The sequence below is a fragment of the Electrona antarctica genome, assembly GCF_951216825.1.
Source record: "Electrona antarctica genome assembly, chromosome: 1".
NCBI classification, from domain to species: domain Eukaryota; kingdom Metazoa; phylum Chordata; class Actinopteri; order Myctophiformes; family Myctophidae; genus Electrona; species Electrona antarctica.
In genome coordinates this window covers 43,897,544-43,918,911 of record NC_136806.1, presented here as the reverse complement: position 1 = coordinate 43,918,911, position 21,368 = coordinate 43,897,544, and the positions used below count along the sequence as shown (strand labels likewise).

The window sequence follows — 21,368 nt, the reverse complement described above, 5'->3', positions numbered from 1 at the left end:
GTTGATGTATTTCTTGGCTCAGGATGTCCTGTTTGGTCCTGCTGGACTTCAGTCTAATCAGGACTTCCTTCAACAGCAGGGAAAGAAATGCTTCACTGTTTCCTGTTATTCGTGTCCCTGGATGCATCCATCTCCTTTCTGCTCACTGCTCACCATTTATTCTATTCTATTGTATGAATATGGTCTGGGATTCTGGGAATGTATGTGATCAATACATTATGAACATGATCAAACAAACACCCATAAACTACACAAACACAATATACAGCCCAGAATGGAAGTGATACAAATCAACCAGCAGAGGTCGCCTGAATTGAAACGCACATTCTTTGCCCGTACGGTTCATTACATCATCTATTCTATAGCCTATTAACCAAACATGTTCAGCTGGCTGGAACAACATCATGCATGCCATGATATAGTTGAGCGTGAAGATGTAGAACATTCTGAAGTTAAAGAGAAGGGGATCAGTTCCATTGCCTACAAAATAACTGGGAATTGCTAGATAACCTAGATATTTAAAGGAAAGTCACATGTTGCCATGATGACACGTGCACTGCCACTGCCTGGTATAGTGCGAATGTGAAGCTACTGTGGTACTAGCCTACTGTGGAAATGTTATTTAGGGCATAGACCAAATCCACCCATCCTCTCCTCCAGGCTCCTGCCCATGACAAACTCGATCTCAATATCTTCTCTTCTACAACACGGATCTCGTAGCATAGCTAATTTTATTTGCCAGCCAGTCTGAGCAGGATAGGAGATGAGTTTCGGAAGTTGCGCGCTCCTCCCCGGTCTGACTTTGGCGCAACAGAGATCCGCTCTGATAGCCATGTTAACAATAACCTGATAAAGTTTTGTAGGTAGGCTAATGGAGAAGAAGTCTATCTTTCACTGGACCTGTTGTTGGTCTCTCCTCTGGCTGGTCGCCAGCAGTTTTCGAAGGTGTCCTCCGTCGAAAAGGAATCTGATCATCGCCGGGGTTTGTTTCGTCTACCTGTTATTTGTAGTTTCACAAGTTGGATACAGACGGGTTGATAAGTACCGCAGGAGCCGAGGATTAAATCAACTGTATCTGAGTATAACCGCAGCTCGGCCAGACCCGCTGACTGGTGGAACTGGGAACGCTGGTAATGACATAGCAGTGCCGACATTGCAGTCCAATGTGGTGTATATCACACTAAAGTCGTCTAAGCGTCTCAAGCCGGCTGTTATCCGGGCAACAGTCAAACCTAAACTCAGGAGGAAAGTAAGAAGGAACAAAACAGACAATGACGCCTTTACGCAAAATAAAGGGAACGCTTTGGAGGGGATGGACGGCGCGCAAACGCGTGCGTTCGGATCCAAAACGGCTTGGAAAGAGTCCAGAGACATTGATTACAGATTGTTACATATAATAGATGAGTCGCATATTATAGATGATCAGTCACAACATTTCGCTAGTTCTATAAGAATGTACAGTCAGAAGACACCGTCGTGGTTCAGCGCAGATGACGTGCGCCTCATGCGCTTCCTCGCCGATGCCAAAGCTTGGCGCATCAAAGAGGTATCGTATAAGGACTCTCCGTCTTTGTTGTTGTTTGAAAGCGACGTAAACGTTTCACCGAGCCACCAAAAATACAAAAGTGTTGACAAAGTGTGCCGGGAACAGTGTGGGATTATAAAGAGACCCGTGGACACCAGCGAGGTATTCGCTTTCCACCTGGACCGCGTGCTCGGCCTGAACAGGACCCTGCCAGCTGTGAGCAGGAGGTTCGGTTTGATACACGGTAGGCTACAGCCTACAGTAGGCCTATGACCAAACATCTCATATGATGCAAGCGATTTTATTCACTGCTTTATTAGTCATTTCAATGTGATGGCAATGGCATGCGCCGACCGTGTCTGGTTTGGTTCTAAACTTGAATAATCGAGTTAATCTTCTTAATATCCTATGGTATCTTATAATATAGCATATATTTAAATATTGATTGATTGATTGATTGATTAAAGGTGACACTGAGGAATTTAATTGACCCCCCCCCCCCAAAAAAAAACCCGAATATATATATATATATATATATATATATATATATATATATATATATATATATATATATATACTGTATATACGGCGCTCAGGTGGCATAGTGGTAAAGTAGGCCTATGTGCCCACCACGCGGAGCCTAAACACCATTGGCCTGTGTTTGAGGTTGGGGAGCGGGCAGGGAGGGTGTGGGTGATATTTGTTGGGCAGGAGTCCTCCAGGTGCTGGATCCTCAGTGGCAGCTATAGGTGAGCGTGAGCCAGTAGGATACAAAAGCAGTGACAACAGACAGAAATGTGTGTGGGTAGGAATCAATTAGCATAAAGGCTAAATTGGGGAGAAAAGGCGGTAAAAAGCAAAATAATAATAATAATAAGAAATTAACACCTGTCTGAACAACGTATAACCCTTCTGTCTTTAGATGGCCAGCCATGTGCTGTGGTGTCATGGGATCCATCTCTTTACCCAGGAGGCCTTGTGGCAGCCAGGTCAGCAGTGGTTTTAACCTGGAAGGAGTACCAAAGCTCTCTGAAACAGAGATGTTGGCATAAAAACATCGTGCCTAAATTGGACTCTGGCTGCTCCAGCATTCACCACTATGAATGGAGCAAAGTGGCTGTGTTTGACTTCTTGCTTCAGGTACAATGCTGAGGACAAATGAAACATTTATCCTCTGCAGTGTTCATTTAATTTGAGAGTATAAAAATATACCCATATGGACCTTAACTGAGCATGTTACTGTACTTTGGAGTCAATCCCAAACATATTCGGCTGTGTTTTGTTCCATCATCATACCGTCAACAGACACCTGAAATGCAATTTTATGTTTAGATCTATAACCGTCTGGACCGGAGCTGCTGTGGCTTCAGGCCCCGTCAGGAGGACCTGTGTGTGGAGACGGGCCACCATGCAGAGTGTGTGGACAGAGACCACGTGCCACTGGCCAACATCATCCACAGGACTGACGACCCCAGACACCTGGTCTTCACCAACAACCAGGGCTTCTTTGACCGCAACGAGGACAACCTGGACTTCAGCATCCTAGAGGGAATCAGAGAGTGAGTTGGAAGGGTGTGAGAAGGTTTAAATGGATACTAGCCTGAAAACACAGTCACCGTACAGACTACAGACACAGTACAGCCGTCGGAACTGCTCAGCTAACGTAATCTCAGTAAACTATGTCTAAACGGTTACACCTAACCTTATTCCTAACCTTAACCTCAGTAAAATGGTGCCAAAAGCCCAAAACCTAACCCTATTCGTAAACATAACCCCAGTAAAACTATGCCTAACGGCTAGAACTATTTCTAACGTTATTCTCAGTTAAACAAATACAAGAAGAATACAAGAACCACCGAGCGGTCAGCGGAGAAAAATGAGACTGATTAATGCTGAAAGCTCTGCGCGTCACAGTCACAACACTCACAACACAACACAAACTCACAACACAGCAGTGTATTGTGAGCGATGGGCTATTTTCAGCGGTGTAAATTTAGCATTATGCAATCAGAAACATTATATTGTATAAAGTTCATAACTTCATACATGTTTAATTACAAAAAAATCACACCCGTGTGAACTGAGCGGTGCAACTATACTGTTACTGTACTGTATTGAACTCCTGTACTACTCGTACTGTACTACTCTAGTGTACTGTACTCGTACTGTAAGAGTATGTACTCATACTGTACTCGTACTGTACTGTGCTGTACTAGTATGTACCTGTACTGTACTCTGTACTGTACGAGTATGTACTCATACTGTACTCGTACTGTACAGTATGAGTATGTACTCACACTGTACAGTACTGTACTCTGTACTGTACATTACTGTACAATTATGTACTCATACTGTACTCGTACTGTATAGTGCTCTGTACTGTACTATACTGTGCTCTGTACTGTATGTATATGAATTGAATTGCATTTTATAGCGCTCAAAGCGCTTTACAGTGGTTCATTCATTCATACATTGGGAGGTGAAGTTGCGAATAGTCGACGCCAGCGTCCTCACTTCCCACATTCACACACCATGGTGGCAAGCTCACACCGACCAACTCATTGGAGGAGCCGGGATGTGGACAGGAGGAGCCGGGATTCGAACCGCCGACCCAGGGATCATTGGACGCAATGGACGACCTGCTCTACCTCCTGAGCCACAGCCCCCCAATGTACTGTGCTCTGTACTGTACTTTACTGTACTATGTACTGTATTTTACTGTACTCTGTACTGTAGTTCACTCTCTGTACTGTACTGAACTGTAGTCTGTACTGTACTTTACTCTGTACTGTAATGTACACCGTACTGTATTGTACTCTACTGTACTGCACTGTACACTCTGACTGTACTGTACTGTACTGCACATACTGTACTACTGTAGTTTGTACTGTAGTACTCTGTACTGTACTCGGCCGTACAGACAGACACACACAGCTGTTAGTTGGAAGTGGTACTACTGTGTACTGTAGTGTACTATGTACTGTACTACTCTGTACTGTAGTCTGTGCTGTACTACTCTGTATGGTTCACACGGCCACGCCGCCCAACAGTGTCACCCCAGGTGTCCCAGCGCTACTGCTGTCCGTAGGGCAAACGGACATAGGGACGGACGGACGGACATAGCTGTTAGTAGGAGCAGTTCAGGCACTGCTCAAAAAACCGGAATATAAATAGGAAATTGAATGTTTTAACTTAGCAGGCCAGGCGCATTTCTGATATGTATTTTGTCTGTGTAGAAGTAAGTACAACTAAAAACCAAAAACCAAAATGAGATTACAGATTAAACAGTACAATATGAAAAAATAAAATATAAATTGGCACAACATGAAAGTAGGTGACCATCACAGAGCCCCCGTGTGTGAGGTATACTAGCTACTGTATGTGTCTGTCTCTCCATGCCTTGGGGAAATGCTTGACATTTCCTCTTTCTTGTGATCAATAAATCTATCTGTCAGTCACACCGCAGGGACCAGGGGGGCGGGGAAGGCTCCGCTGTGCCTGGCAGGGACAGTTGTCCCATCTCCTCTTACCAGATTTCCTCTGATCTCCGATCACACCGCCCAACCTCATCTGCTGTTCCGAGTTAGTCTGATATCAGGTTTCTTTACACCACGTCCACCTGGATGTCATCAGCGAGGGAAAAGCTTTTGAGATGACGGGATGAAGAAGAAATGTTGACAATAATCAGTGATGTTAATGAGGAATGTCTCAGCGGATATGAGATTAAAAGAATAAAAAAACAAAGACAAAAATGTGATCTCTCAAAGTCATTCCAAACTAAAATCAAATCTGATCAAGTCAGCTCAAACACGTGTGCCATAATGCCTTGAAGCTCTACCAGAGCATTACTCAGCCCATCCTACTGTAACTTCTTTAACATATTATTTGTTACTGCCGGGCCAAACCCACACACACCCAACACTGCTGCTGCTGCTAGGATAATTGGTCTTGCCACTCCCAATCTAGGGCTAGGGCTTGCTTTGGATACCTGATAGGCCTACCTGCAGCCATAGCCTCGCAACAGGTCTGAGTGTGTTCAGCTGTCTGTCATTGTATGTTGGTATTATGTACTGTTGTCTGCTTTATACAGTGCTATGGAAAGCATTCAAAGCATTTCCCTCTGGGGACAATAAAGTATGAAATCTGAACAAATCTCTGAAGGAAAATAAAAAGGAAATCACTAGGCCCACAAGCCAGTTTCTAAACCCGGTTTGATTGTCTCTAGTTGAGTAACTAGAGACAATCAAACCGCATTCATTGCTAAAACTGGGTGGAAATAATTCTGCAGAATTAATCCCAAATCCTTAGGCAGGTCCTTTATATTCGGAAGGTGATATGATTTGAAGCAGATTTTAAAGCAGGAGTAGGTTTATTCACTTTCTCTGCATTGTTCTAGCAACTGCATTGAATTTATAATGTGACAAGACGTACCGGTATTGATCTGGGAACATGAGACACTGATCACCTGCTGTCTTTTTCCTCTTTTTGTCTTTCTGTCTCTCACACCTATCTCTGTCCTTTGCACCCTGTCTCTGTCTCTCTCTCTGTCTCTCTCTCACTCTCTCTCTCTCCCTCTCTCCAGATTTCCGGAGCAGGCGGTAGGTGTGTTGAGGACCAGGAAGCTGCGGGAGAGACTCCTCCAGTCTCTGTTCATGGACCAGGTGTATTGGGAGAGTCAGGGAGGGAGGCGGGGCATCGACAAACTCATCGATGTCATAGAGAGGAGGGTCAACGTCCTCCATACCTACATCAACGCACACGGGATCAAAGTCATCCCAATGAACACATGATTAGTTTAATGAGCCTTAAAGGGATAGTTCACCCCCAAAAAATGTTCTATGAATTACTCACCCCACGGAGACTTGAATTCAATGATATTGTTTTGTCGCATTCCTAAGCCAATGATTTTTCAGTGGTTCCCTATAGAGACACAACGACTCCTTTGTGTCTCCATAGGGAGCACAGGGAGCTGGTCATCAAACTATTGGCTTAGGAATGCAACAAAAACAAAAAAATATCCATGAGTTCAAGGGTGCATTCGGAATCGAATATGCGCACCAGGAGCACACTCGCATATTAGTTTGTATTGCACAGTGTGCTCAGTCCACTATATTGAACGCACCCCAAACTCCATGGGGTGAGTAATCAATAGAAAAAAAGTATTTTGGGGGGTGAGCTATTCCTTTAACAAGGTTAACGAAGGTTAATGGACAAAAGATGGACTTACATGAATGGAATGGAATGCACTAAGTATGTTAGATGTTTCTATGTTGACGACGACTGACTGGAATCCAGATGTTTGTGAAGTGAGTTGTACCTGATAGGAAAAATATAACACTCAGGTCTAGTGGAGATGTTATACACTGAAAAAAAGAGTTGTATCCTTACATCAAGTCTTAATATATTGCTTGTTTCTCTAAACAGGAAGAGATCGTGTCACTTTCCTCAAAACTCTTGAAACAGGAAAAGTCACTGCGATCAAGATTACTAGTTATGATAGTTTAATATGATTGAAATCAAATGGGACGTTAAGAAGCAAAACTGGATTAAATTACTTTACTTTACGTTTGTTTTGCATTGTTTTGATGTGTTTTTTAATGGATAGTGATGTAAGAGAGATTGTATAAGTGAGGATCTCTTGCTTTCACTTTTACTGTCAAATGCTAACGATTTCCAATGTATTTATTTAATTTTATACCTTCTATTTTTTATGAACGTTTCAGCATCAGATGACAAATAAAATGCTTCTTTAATATTACAACACTGACTGAATACAGTGCCATTGTTTAGATATTGCTTCCAGTAGGACATCGTTAGTGCAGGGATTGTCTGAGTTAACCCATTCATTCATTCATCCATCCATTCATTCATTCAGCACACTAGTCTGGGAGGTTATACAGTAGCTATAGTTTGGTGTGTCCATATGAAAATGTGTCCATAGCCAGGGACACCTTGGCTCAGGAACCGGAGGCTGGTTCAATTCCAGCATGGACCACAGTACAGAGTGAGGACTTGTAGCTGGAGAGGTACCACTTAACTTCCTGGGCACTGCCGAGGTACCCTTGAGCAAGTCACCATAGCACTGGTCCATGGACACAGTTAGCCTATGTGTGCATGTATGTATTTTATGTAATATTCTTTCCATATAGGTAGTTTATATTACACTTAACTGTATTTACATTTAATGTTGTAGTGACTTAGTGTGTTTATATTACAATGAATGTAAGATAATTAAGGTGTAGCAGCAACAGCATTAATTTGTGTATAACACAAGATAGATAGAAAAATAAGAATTGGATAAATACAATAAATAGATTAGGTCACCGTCTAACACTCGGTCAGACCACAGCACATGGTCTGACCGATTTGTATATTCTATCAATAAATATAGTGTAAGTACAATGTACAATCTATCACCAGTATAAGCATGAATATTAACCAGTGAATAGGAATGAATCAACAGGACTGATATTTGTACATTGTCAGCCGGCCTTCAACAACAGGGATTATCTGGATAATGTGTGTACAGTCTATCAACAGTGAATTTAATTAGCATACAATTCAACAATGAATGCATGAGTGAATAAAAGAGAGTCACTGTTATCCTTAACAGCTAGGCCTCTGTCAAGGTTCAGTTGCGTACATCCAAGTACTCCATGAGCAAGTGCACCAGAGTCAAGCAGGAGTATTTGCACTGATGGACACTTATATAGGTATTCATATTTAATACTAGCACCATTCCCAGTTTTAGTATACGGGTGAAATAGCCACAAAGGTTTTGACCTGGCCATGACCTTGCTTCTCATGCCATCTGTTGTCAATCTTTCATCTGACGCACCATGGGTGTGTTGTTCACTGAATCCTGCATCTCATGTGTGTACACTACACTGTCAATGTCTTGGAGGAGGTCAGTCTGTGATGTTTGTACCATGACTTCAGTCATCCGCTATATGCAAAGTTTCAGCCTCTCCATTGACTTTCAGTATAAAATGTAAGTTTTCAAAAAAGGTGCCCATTACCTTCCCCAGATCATAACTCACTGCCATGGAACGTTCCTGCGCAATCTAACCTGGGGTGTGGGCGTGCACAAAAGACAGACAGACAGACAGACAGACAGACAGACGAGAGAGAGAGACAACTTGCACTTGATTATATACCATATGCTAGCAGATAACATTATTTACAGGCTCTAGTCTGCAGTGCTGCACTGCAGTTCATGTGAAAGCTGAGATGTGTGTAGTGCGTGGTGCTGCTGTGATAAACAGTGTACTCTGGGAGCTGGGATCTACCAGGCTTTAGTGTCTATTTTCTCCTAACTGGAGAGGCAGTTGTCTGTCCTGTTGTTTTAACCCCTCTGGGCCTGCATTAGCTACTGAGAGCTGAACCGTGGCCCCTGGCCCCGTCCGTGGAGCTGTACGATGGGGATCCCATGCTCTCCTCAAAGTCAAACACGTACAACTATGTGTCAATACACACACACACACACACACACACACACACACACACACACACTCTCGCGGGCGTGCAGTGTTGATGATTGAGACAATTGCTGACTCTTTAATAACCTCTACTGTACAAGACGTTACAGTATCATTCAATAAGACAAAGACATACAGAATACATATGTAAGACATTTTCTTTCAATCATAGTCAACATAGTACAGTAGGTTTACTTCAAATCCACTAATAGTTTAGTGTCAGTCTGGGATGTTTTCCAATTCCCATTTGAAAAGGAATCTGCGTACATAAACCAGTCAATCTGGGGGGGGGGGGGGGGGGGGGGGAGAGAGAGAGAGAGAGAGAGAGATTAGTTTCTTAACCCTATGAATGGAATCTCCATGATTCAAAGCAGAAACAGTCAATTATATCTCAATAAACCCCAGGGATAAGTACAGTAAGTATTTTACTGTCCTGTCATGTACAGCATTTAGGATCCCTGGAAGGATAAGCTTGCGTAAGTTGCTTCCAGCATGAAACAAGTTGTGTTACTTCAATTCATACAGCATTGTTGTTGTTACGAAGGCACAAATTGCTGGGGGGAAAATGCAACCTGTCAGTCAGTATTAAGCCATCAGTTGTCATAAAACAAGCAAAACCTAGCAACCATGCAGAAACCATTTAGCAGTTTTCTGTCTACATGTTCCCTCACGTTGGTAATGATATGTTTCTGTCCGTCTGTCTATAGACTATGTCATTCTCTCTAGCCTTTCACTGTCCTCACTGTGGACGCCTACGGAAATGTAGCTCACTGGTTGGTTCTCAACATCGGGTCTGGGGACTACCAAGGTTCCAAATGTATACCCTTACATTTGGTTCTGTCATTTTTTATTTAACCTTTATTTAACCAGTAAAAACACATTGAGACGGAGTCTCTTTTACAAGTGGGAACTGGCCAAGAGGCAGAAACAAAATTACACTACAGCCAATAATACATCCAGATCCATGACATACATCAAGAAACCTATACAATATATACAACAAATCTTGAGAATGGTACACTAACAGTAACCGCGGGCGCAAGAAATTGTGCACAGAGCAAATACACAATGTACATTATAAACAGGAAAAAATTAATATATGGGCCTGTACAAAGGCTAGTACACATGTGCCGGTGTTGGACTGTACATTAAGATGATACTTTTGAAACTTCTCAACTCTCAACTCTGAGTATACAAGCTTCACTCATAAACCAACTAAGTGGAAAAAGCGGCACTCCAAAATATAAGATGCAAGATTGGCTCAGATTATATAGGCCTACAATATATAAATATAAATGTCTAAGGGCACAGAAAACTACATCAGGGACTCAGAAGACACAGAAACCACATTGGGCTCCATTTTCGTCACCGCTAAAACCCTAAACTTTTTTTTACTATTTTGAAAAACATTTTTGAATAGTTCAACTAGCCAATCTACATTGACACGTTGTGAGCTTGTAGACTGGCCATTTTAACTATTCAAATGTTTTGCAAAATAGTAAAAAAAGGCAAAGAAGTTTAGCGGTGACAAAAATGGAGCCCATTAGGCAGATTAAACATCAGAACAGCAATACACATCACAAAAAGGGTTTGTAGGAAAAGTCATCATTTCCCTGCATGTGGTTGCATAGTGTTGAGTTCATAAATCCAGAACATTTCTCTCTGAGATAGCAAGTAAGGACCCCCCCCCCCCTACACAGGTGGGGATGATCAAATGTTGGCTTTAAAAGAGGGACCCACATCCCCGGCATCACATTTTAGTCTTCTCTGAAGAAGGAGGTTGCTTTCTTTAAAGACTGAAGGCACGACACTCAAACAGCTTTTCCCCCACGGCTATCCGGCTCCTCAATGCTGCTGGTGTCCTCCCCTGACCCCCTTCTATCCTCCCTCCATCCCCACTCAGAGTGGAATGGACTGACTTGTGCTCTGAACTGACCTGATCACTTGAACTCTCTGCACTTTATATTTATTCTTATTCATTATTCATTGCATGTTGTTTTTGCACTTGTCTTGTCCTGTTTTGCACTTGTCCTAATGTTGTAACTGCACTCTGCTGTCCACCAAAACAAATTCCTAACATGTATACATGTCATGGCAATAAAGACTTCTGATTCTGAAGTCTGTTTGCCGAAACGTGTCGACGTTCTCAAATAAACATGAGAAATTGCATTTGAGCCTATCTTGCATTGTTTATTTTGGAGTGCCGCTTTTTCCACTTCCACTGGTTTATGAGTTCAAAGCTGAGCACATGAAAATGCAGTTTCCAGAGGAAGCGCACCTGTTTTTCTTTCTTTACCAGTATACAAGCTTCCATTTGGGTCCATAAAATGGTTCCATTTGTAAACTCTCAGACATAGCAAATCGTATCAAATGGGGGTCAAATCACTGTAGCTCTACCCTGCAGGTTCCCTGTCTTCGGTCTCAGACAGAGCCACAAGCTGAGGTCGATTCCTCTGCGGTCCTCCCAGTCAGCCTGTTTGAGACAGCAGCCAGCATCACAACACTGCAGCTCTTTATTCCGCGAGCCAGCTGTGCCAGCCCAAGACAGCCTCATATTTGTCTCCATGATCTCACTTCTCCCATTTGTGGTCCTCCAGACCTTTGCCAAGGACTCTCACTGGACCAAGGGCGGACGAAAACTCTAAAAGTCCCAGTACTATTACTGTACGTCCCCTGGATACATGGAAACAGTAGCACAGTAGAGCTGCATTCTATACATACCCATATAACCAACACATATGTTGCTCGGGCAACAGAGTTGCTTACTGAATTTTACATTTTTACTTTTAGTATAGTATTACTAGTGGTTTCCACACATTGGCATCTTGAATGAACAAATCTCCCCTCAGTGATTAGAAACATTTGAACGAAGTTGATCTTGTTCTAGGAATGAAAAGTTTAGCAGTTGTTATTATTCCAAGCATGCTTCTTTCTAAGGCCCTATAGCTTCATGCTTTCCGAAAGCTTCTAGGCCTACTGTAAAATTTCATTGAATCAGTAGTAAGTTTAAGTCAGTCTGTGATCCATGTACAGAACACTATGTTCCAAGGAACAGTGTTCTTTATCCACTTCTTCCACAGCTGACCATGGTAGCAAAAAAACAGCGTGTTTGTTCAGTGAGATACCTGGCCATGTGTTTTTTCAGCCGTGCAGAGTCGTAGGATCCAGCTGGAATGTTGCACCAACCATCCATGCCAAGTCCAGTCTGCCCTGCACGTCTCAACAACGTCACACCTGGGTGGCGGACTAGTCTGACATACAGAGATAGAACTGGATCAAACAGCGATGATAATAATGACAAAGCACTAAAGTTGTCTATCCTTTGTCCATTTTGAGATATGGGCTGTTAGACATAACAAAAATGCTGTGCCATGCTGACAGCGTGTCTCTCGCCTCAGCAGAGGAAACTCTGTTTCTCCGATAAGCACTTTCAGTATAGAGATTGAAAGAATGTCAACAAGTTCTGCAGATGAAGTCATGTTAAAGCTTGCCGTCTTCCTTTGAAATGCTGAAAAGCCCCAGAAATCAGCCTTCTGTAATATTTCTACCGGTATGTAAGAAGATCACACAATGAAGAATATTTTTTTTTACCTTTTTTTAAAGGGGTTTAGCCTGAAAATAGTAGTTGTACTGTACATGTAGTAACATCTCTGGGAGACTTGGCAGGTTGCCAGGGCATTTTCGGATTTAATATTTTCCTCTTAACTTTGCCAGTGTTTCAGTCAATGAATATTTACAGTCACGCCTTAAATCTTGAATCTAGCAATCATCTGTACAGTTATAACTATTTGTATCAATGACAACCAGGACTAAGTGAACTCTGAAACTAGAACTATTTGACTGTCATGTATGTAGGATTCCAATCAGGTTGAAGGCTGTCAGGCAAGAATCCATTAAAATGACAGCGTTGCCACAGGCACTGTATACCTCTGCACTCAGCAGAGTCAGCACAGTAATGTCTTTGAGTCCATTTAATGAATGCAACAGGATGCAACTCATTCAATCTGACAACCTCTCTGAAGTTGGATTTAATTAAAACATTTGGTTAAAGGTCACTTGTTGCAATTGCATCCCTGTTGATATGAAAACACTTTGAAAATAGGCTATACTGGTACACATAAAAGAAATACCTCCAGAATACCTTAAGATTAAGGTTTAGTAGTGATGTTATTGTATTAATTAAAACATAACATAATATGTAATATATTACCAGTAAGACGCCCTGAGGGTGAGAAGGGCGAGGTCGTGTGCACGTATCCGCCTGGCTGAGTGCTGGCACTTTGGCATGGGGGGTCAGATCAACATATATGGAGTGTGTCTTGAGTGTACAGGGTTTGATGAGGTCAGATCAACATATGGAATGTCAGAACAGGTCCGCTCCATATATGGAGATCTAAGGGTGGCAGTGGGGGCAGTGTCTTGAGTGTACAGGGTTTGATGAGGGCCCAGGTAGGGCTAGGCCTTAATTTTCGGCCCTGTTGAGAACTCCTGCCAGGTGCACTACACTAATACCTTTGGGGTGGGCCTATCTAGAGTTGGAATGGACAGGTATCAGTCAAAAGGGAGACATCAAAGAGGAAGGACGGATGGGGATTTTGGGAAGGATCAACATATGGAATGTCAGAACAGGTCAGCTCCATATATGGAGATCTAAGGGTTTGAGGTTTGAGGTCAGATGTAGTTGCTGGCCATATGCAGATCTAGGTGATGATTCAGTCTTCTCAATGTATGGCTATCCAGGGTTTGATGAGGTCAGTGTCGTGATCTTCATATATGGAAATGTCCATATATGGAGCGTGTCACGAGGGGTGAGGGACTGACGGCCATATATGGTGGCGTGACGTGTCACGAGGCGTGATGTCACGAGGCGTGATGGACTGACAACCATTTTGCAATTCATAGCAATCTGTGACCTACAGTCGCAATTATTACATGTGTAATACATTATTATTACATTAATACAATAACATATCAATCTAAATGGATCAACTCATGGTATAAGTATAAGGTATTCTCTAGGTATTTGTTTGTATTTGTATATTTGTATGAACTACTGGAGCACTACCTCATGCACCTCATCATCACGCTAAAGGGGTTCTCAAACATTTTCTACACATTGGACCAAAAAAGGTTTCCTGCCGTATAACTGACCAGAGACTCATTACTCAGAGTCATAGTAGTTGGATCATATGGATCGCAAACAAGGCAGTCTCAGGCCCATGTGCCCGTGGATTTGAGATTGGCCCTGCTTTCAGGTGGTCCGATTCAGCCCATTCACAAGCTTACAACATGACGCGTTGCAACACGTTGTGAGGTTGTAGATCTGCTATTTTTGGTTTTTGAACATTTGTTTTTAGATTGCAGAGTAAGGGAAAATCTATAAAAAAGGACAAAGCCTACGTTTTGTTTGCTTGTTTTTACAAAAGCCTAAAGAGCCTAAATATTAAAAGCTGTTTTTGTTGTTGTTGCTTCTAACTTTCCTTAGAGTAAAATTAGATTTTCCCTTATACTCTGTCATACAAGAATGTCTGGACACACCCACCACCATACCCTTCCCCGTCCTTCCTTCAATGCGGCACCCCTGGCTGTCCACAGTCTTGTTGGCATGTCAGACATGGCATCTGCTGTGGAAGAAATGTGGGCCAATCGTACAAGTTGTGGTTTGAATATGTCACTTTCTATCTTTAGAGTGGTGGTGGTGCACCAGAGAGCTTTGGGGATGCCTGCTCACATGACTCAGAAGGCCGGCTGCCAATTTATCACGAGGATACAGATTAAATAGGGGGGAAAAAAACGTACAGGTTTCTATGTATTTAATTTAACCCGTATTTGTCTGGGTATAACTTTTGAGTTCAACAAACTGAATGTTTTTCAAGATCAAACTAGACAAGAGAGAATTGTCTTGATAAATATAGTACCATGTCAGTATGGGACCTACAGTATAAGTGTAAGTACTAGGCTACTCTGGTCAGATATACGGCAGGAAACCTATTTTGTCTAATGGAAAATGTTTGAGCACCTCTTTAGCGTGATGATGACTTTCAGGTGCATGAGGTCTAGTAGTTCTCAAACATTTTCACGTTCCATGACGTGAAAATGTCTGTGGGCAAAATACGATTTGGGGGCATGGAACCCCAAATCGATATGTATTTGCCCACAGACCCCCTCATCCAGGTTATATCCATGACACATGAGGAACAGATTAATGACTTAATCACTATTTCAAAAATAGCTGAAATACAAGCTCACAACTTGATGCAATTTTGCCTACATTTCGCCATTTGCAAGTGAAAGTGGTTAATTCCACTTTAATTGATTGATTGATTTAATACTTTATTAGACAGAGATGTAAACAGCAACAAAGTACAGTCAAACACTTGGTTTTAAAGGATAAGGAAAGGAAAGGATAAACATGACATGACTACTTCCATTTGGCCAAGGCATAGACCAGGGGTAGGCATGCAGCATTTATTTCTAGAGGGCCATATACTGACTTTGATAAAGTGCAGGGCCAAACATATATTGAATTGAAACTTTAAACATAGGTTAAATGAATGCATGAATTTGGTAGATATGACTACAATAAGGTCCTTGCTTTCACAACAAGAATTTTCAGTGACCAAAATGTTGATCTTTTTTCTTTTACAGCTGCACTGTGGTGTACTCTAAGGTTATGAAAATATTACTTATATAAAACAATACATGTCAATGCCGTATCAATAATGAGTCTATATATACAGTCTCTTATCTTATCTGATATGCACCACTGATAAAACTGATTTGCATTATGTTGCAATGTGTTTTGTATATATACGGTAATGGACTCAAGGCAGACTGTATCATTGTTACATTATCAACATAATACATTTGAGTACGTACGGATGGCATGTATGTTCTCAAATGGTAAATATATTAATTTATTTAATTACTATTAGAGGAGTCGAGTTAAATTAAATTAGTCTTAAAACCATTAACATAATATGGCAGCCTTAGAATGTAGATTTTGTGTTGGAGGTTATTTTGTTTTTCTCAATCCGACCCAATTGGTGGGTCGGATTGAGATGGTCAGTCCGGTGGTTGGAGTGGTGTAGGGCACTGGTTCCCAAACAGTGCGGGTCGGCACATGCACTGCAACACGCTGTGTGCTTGTATATCTGCTATTTACATGCACTGCAACACGCTGTGTGCACTGGTGTAGGGCAACAGCTATTGTGCTCTCACCTTGAAAACACCCCAAATAGTTTGTGTGCCTGATTAACATTCTCATTGGCTGTTGTCGGAATCAGTCTCCCTTAATCTGTCTCGTAAGTCGTAACTAAAGGTCTTATTGTCCTGTGAACAGTTTTATTTTTACCCTGTAGGCTATAAAACATGAGTAACAGTAATAAAAGTAGCCTCTGTGATGGTGGTATAATTTTAGCAGACAAGGCCAAGAACATAAAAATGTCTGCATTAGGCTGGCAGCTCTCTTCAGAATATGGGAATGGACAATAAATCAAGATGCTACAAATCTAAAAGTAACTTCCAAACTGCCTTGTGATAAACATTCAACACTTTGTTTAAAAAAAAAAGTCAAGTAAATCACCACACGTCTTTTGGCTAGATAAGTACATGATTGTTTAAAACAGGGAGAGATCTCAGTCCATTGGTCCGTAAATTCACACAGATTAACCTGCTGTTGATGTTTGAATCAGAATCAAGAAAGGTGTGTCCCTCTTTCATCTCAACTCTGCAGTCATACAAGAATACACTGTATGGCCGCTACTTTCAACCTGCCCGCCCTATTTTGGTCATGTCAACAACAAAAATCACACCTGTGTGAAGTGAGGGGCACTAATATATTAAAGTCTAACTCATGTTGCTATGATTAGATGATGTAATGGTTATGTAAAACAAATGGTGACAAAACAAACATTTAATTGTCTTTATTGTTAATGGCATTTAATGTTTGTGTCAGGGACAAGATGACGTAAATTTTCCCTTTGTCAATGGCGTTTTTAAAACAAACATTGAACTAAAAACAAACATTAAACCTGTATATAGGAGGGGCTAGCGCCCCTCAAAAATACATAATATACTACATAGATAGATAGATAGATAGATAGATAGATAGATAGATAGATAGATAGATAGATAGATAGATAGATAGATAGATAGATGTATACGAGTTGACAATGGATCACATTATAGATCAGCGAAAATAACCGATCTACAAGCTTGTCAAGTGGCTATAATTTTGCTATTTGGCGTAGGCTATGACGAAGTAGCCTACGTATAAATGGCTTACTTGGTTAAACACAGGAGCACAGTTTGCCTATCAGTAGTTCTCAAGGACCAAGAACCCCCATGTATTTGGCTGCGGACCCAAATTAAAAAATATTTTGTGCCAAGGAGGACTTCTAGAGAAGATTTTCCACATTTCTCAAGATTCGAAACCTCTTTCAGAAAAAAAAGCCAAATAACAAGGGCTTAATAAACTGTTCCTCATGTAGCTGGGGATCGCCTGGAACCCCCTCAAGGACCCCTGGGGGTCCCCAGACCCCACTTGAGAAGCAGTGTGTTAGCCGTCTCTACCACCCTCTACCACCAAGAGGCGTGAGGCAGCTCTCCAAACTAAGTGTTCCATCATGGTGAAGGCTGCTTGTTCTTACATGAATGCAAACAGGAACAGCCTGGCCAGGCAGAGCGGCCAACAGGAAATGACTAACACCAGCCTTCCTTGGGGCGCGGCGGGTTGAACTGGACCCTCCACGCCTGGGTTCTGGACTTGTTGGCACCAGGGGTCAAAATAACATCGACCAAGAGAAGAGACTATATCCTGTTTTGTTTGTATTTTTTGTAGGCAATATATATACACTGGAAACCTGTTTCCCATGCAGTGATAATTATAGTTTAATAAACGGTAATTAAGTCATTTTAATTTTCTGGTGATCTTTGCAAATGTATATGCACGTTCTGTAGCCTGTACTGTACAGAAACTGCGTGTGTCTTATGTATAATCAAATGTGTGGTAGACTTGGGATATCCACTCCCACACTGAGCTCCACAGGTGTGGAGTTTATCCTGAAGTCACATGGGATTTACAGTATATCAATACTGTAAGTGCTTCCAGTGTGACTCTATATCACTGACTGGACCTAAAAATGCCAATAAGCCAGTCGTCCTTATATAATAATAGTGTTCAGTATGACTGGCTGCTCTCCAACGGTGGTTACTAAATCCCCTCCTCGGCCCTGCATGGACACACGGCCAGTAAACTGGAGGGGTGAATTAAGGAGATGAACTTTTGTGACTCCAGTAGATCCAGTAGATATTTAAACAGCAACTCTACTGCTCTCTAGTGGGTGAACGGTGAAATGACACAGCTATCAATGAGGCTAAAATTAAAGTGATAGATGAGGACTGGCTCTTAGGTGGTGTGTAAGTGATATTTTAAGGTTAAAACAAAAACTTTCGTTATTTTTATTACAAAGTACAAAGTTTTCTATTGTTATATAGTAGATAAGCATTGCTATAGTGTTTGTTCAGTAACAGGGGTCGCCCCAGCTCTTAATCCTCCGCATTTGGTTTTAGATTTTGGGTCATGGGTGGAACCGTGGGATGGACAGAAAACAACAGAAAACAAATTCAAGTTGGATACCAATTTCATCCAACCAGGAGAGAGAGTACCTATTTATAATCTTCCATTTTATAGTGTTCAGTCTGTTCATTTCTTCCCACTCATTTGTTTAGGGGTAGGAGATTTGCCCTCCGACCTCCATGCTTAAAACTGGTGTTGACTGGCTCTGTTTGGGGACTGGAAATCCATTCTTTAGTTTCATGTGGTGATGCCTGGGCCGGGTTGGGAGCAGCAGTGAGCTTATAGATTTTGCCATTTCTGATCGAGAGATTTGGGGTAGAAACGAGAGCAGGTCTGTTTCATTTAAATCCAAAGGACAGTGTTTCATTGTATAATTTGAAAAACATGTGTAAATTACATCTGGGTGCATGGGCCACTAGTGGACATAAAATTCAAGAAAGAAAATCCTTTGCTTAAGAAAATTGAAGCATGGATCTTACCTAATTCCACTACCAGAATCAGAATAGGGTCGACGTGGTGTCTGGTTGCTAGGGCCGAGCTTACCAACACTCCACTTGCCTCCACACTTCCACAGACTATTCATAAGTACTCTGCCAAGGTTATAGGCTTATTATCTGGCCCTCAATGTCTTCACATATTGTACAGTTGATATAAAACGCATTATTCAGGCACATTTCAGCCACCTTTTTTGCCCATTAGGACCACTCTACACAACATCATCAAACAGCGACGCGCACCTATGGTAACATCATTCTACAGGCCACAGGTTTCTGCGTTACACTTTTTTCCTTCTCCCATTAGTTGGACTAGACCTGTACGTGCCGTCTCCCACATGGAGATCTGATTGGTTGAGCCTCAATTGGCTGAGGCAGAGGCTGGAAATTGCACAGGTGAAAGGAGTTGGGCTCATTAGAGCCTGACCAGAGCCTTTTGTGGTGGTTCTGGAGAACCGTGGGTCCGACCGACTCGATACCTGGCACTGCACTCCCAGTGGGGGTGTGGAACGTGTGTGTCGAATGTGAAGTCGGTGGGTCAAACGGTTCTCGAGTTATGTGCATTACAACCATACACGCACACGTACACACATGCACACAGAGACGTGGCACATTTATAGTAGGATCTAGGATGTCTCCACCAGGCCGAAGGCATGGGGAGAGAGTATGTTTTGCACTCCGTCCGTGTGTGTGTCCGTCTGTCTGTGTACAGCTAATCTCCGGCCCGTTAACCCGGTCGATTCCAAATTTTGCACACACACTCCCTGGATGCCAACGATGAACCTCTGCCCCAAATTTTCCAGAACGGCCTGTTATAGCGCCACCAGGAGGCCAACATTTGAAAAACACGAAAATTCCGCAAATCGTTACTCACTATCTCTATAGTCATGTGTTCAATCCGGATCTGTCCGATATTTCATGTTCCATCCTAATTGGCTAACATTGGCTTTCAAAGTTTGCAGGATTGGCCGGTTTTGAACAAAAAGCCTCAAATCATGAACGCAGCCTGCAATTTACGTGAAATCTTTCACAGACTTTCCTACTAGGCTGAGGAATATATCCCACCCTTTTTACATTGGCCTGTTGTAGTGCCACCAACAGGTGGATTGAACAAAATGCCTTAAATCATCCAATTGCCATCCAAGGCGTAAGAAGAAATGGAATCCTTTTCACATTGGCCTATTATAGCACCACCAGGAGGCCACAACCTGACCTGCCCTGGTGGAGACCTGTGCTTTATCTAGTTTCTGATACTTCCGTGACCGTAGAGAGCGAAGGTCCGTTTCTCAGTGGATTTACCATCTATGAAGGTTAAATAACAAATTGAGCTCCCATGCCCCTTACAAAAATATGAGAAAAATTCTGAGTACATTCCAAGCATTAGTTTTGCACGAAAAACACTCCTTGGGCTAAAAACAGCCATAACCGTCATGTGATGAGGTCCAAATGCCCAAATGTGATGAGGTCATCACATTTGGGCACATTTGGGCAAGTGGCTATGGCCGAATTTAGCCCAAGGAGTGTTTTTCGTGCAAAACTAATGCTTGGAATGGATGCAGAATCATGAAAACCCCCTAGTTTGACATGTCACATACTACTTAAAGCATAATGAAATTTAGAACGTTTTGCCTTTATCTAGGTTGTTTCCTAGAACTGGAGGTATGAAAAAAATCACACCCGTGTGAACTGAGTGGTGCAAGGTCTTATATAGCCTGATCAGCTGTGGTCTGACGTAATGTCAGTGACCATAGTAACCATGCTCATTTTTTTGGGTCCCACGTACAGGTACACACACCTACAGGTACACACATACAAACATACAGAAAAAGCTGGTTGTTGGAGTGGTTTGCACCACTCAAAAATCATTAACATGGTGAATCACATCTTGATGACATCATCAAGATGTGATTCACAATGTTAATGATTTTTTTTCTACAGAGAAACGGACCTTTCTTTCGGAGTATCATAAAGAAAACTACATGGCGCTCGCTCGAGAGAGGCCGGTCAAGCTTCTAGTCCAACTAAAGAAAAACATGAAAAAAAAAAAGAAAAAGAAGGGCGACCCACCCCTGCACTACCAAGGCTGTCGCTGTGTACACTAATCTGGCAAATGTAATACACTGACAGTCTGACACACAGAGGACTGGTGAGGTTGGAAGCTGGTCAGGTGGAAGAGAACCTCAGACAGTCAGCTTTATGGTGGAGTCCACCAACACAGGAGCCAATCAGCAGCATGGCTGGTTCCACCTACCAGTCACCATTCACATCAGCTGGCAGTCAATCAGCCACTC

The 21,368-nt window shown here is 42.2% G+C and overlaps 1 protein-coding gene across 1 annotated transcript; it reads left to right on the top strand.

Moving 5' to 3' along the window:
• The first annotated feature begins 770 nt into the window (after positions 1–770).
• On the top strand, positions 771–7,286 carry gask1b (golgi associated kinase 1B). Its single transcript, XM_079512986.1, has 4 exons — positions 771–1,769; positions 2,448–2,665; positions 2,858–3,084; positions 6,108–7,286. The coding sequence occupies exons 1-4, from the start codon at positions 872–874 to the stop codon at positions 6,313–6,315; spliced, it is 1,551 nt and encodes a 516-aa protein (XP_079369112.1). The 5' UTR covers positions 771–871; the 3' UTR covers positions 6,316–7,286.
• The last annotated feature ends 14,082 nt before the right edge of the window (positions 7,287–21,368 follow it).

Bases quoted from the DNA above. Each gene is read 5' to 3' on its own strand.
- gask1b (XM_079512986.1), top strand. From the start codon at position 872: ATGGAGAAGAAGTCTATCTTTCACTGGACCTGTTGTTGGTCTCTCCTC. The intron at 1,770-2,447 runs GTAGGCTACAGC...TTCTGTCTTTAG, and splicing joins GAGGTTCGGTTTGATACACG to ATGGCCAGCCATGTGCTGTG. The intron at 3,085-6,107 runs GTGAGTTGGAAG...CCCTCTCTCCAG, and splicing joins ATCCTAGAGGGAATCAGAGA to ATTTCCGGAGCAGGCGGTAG.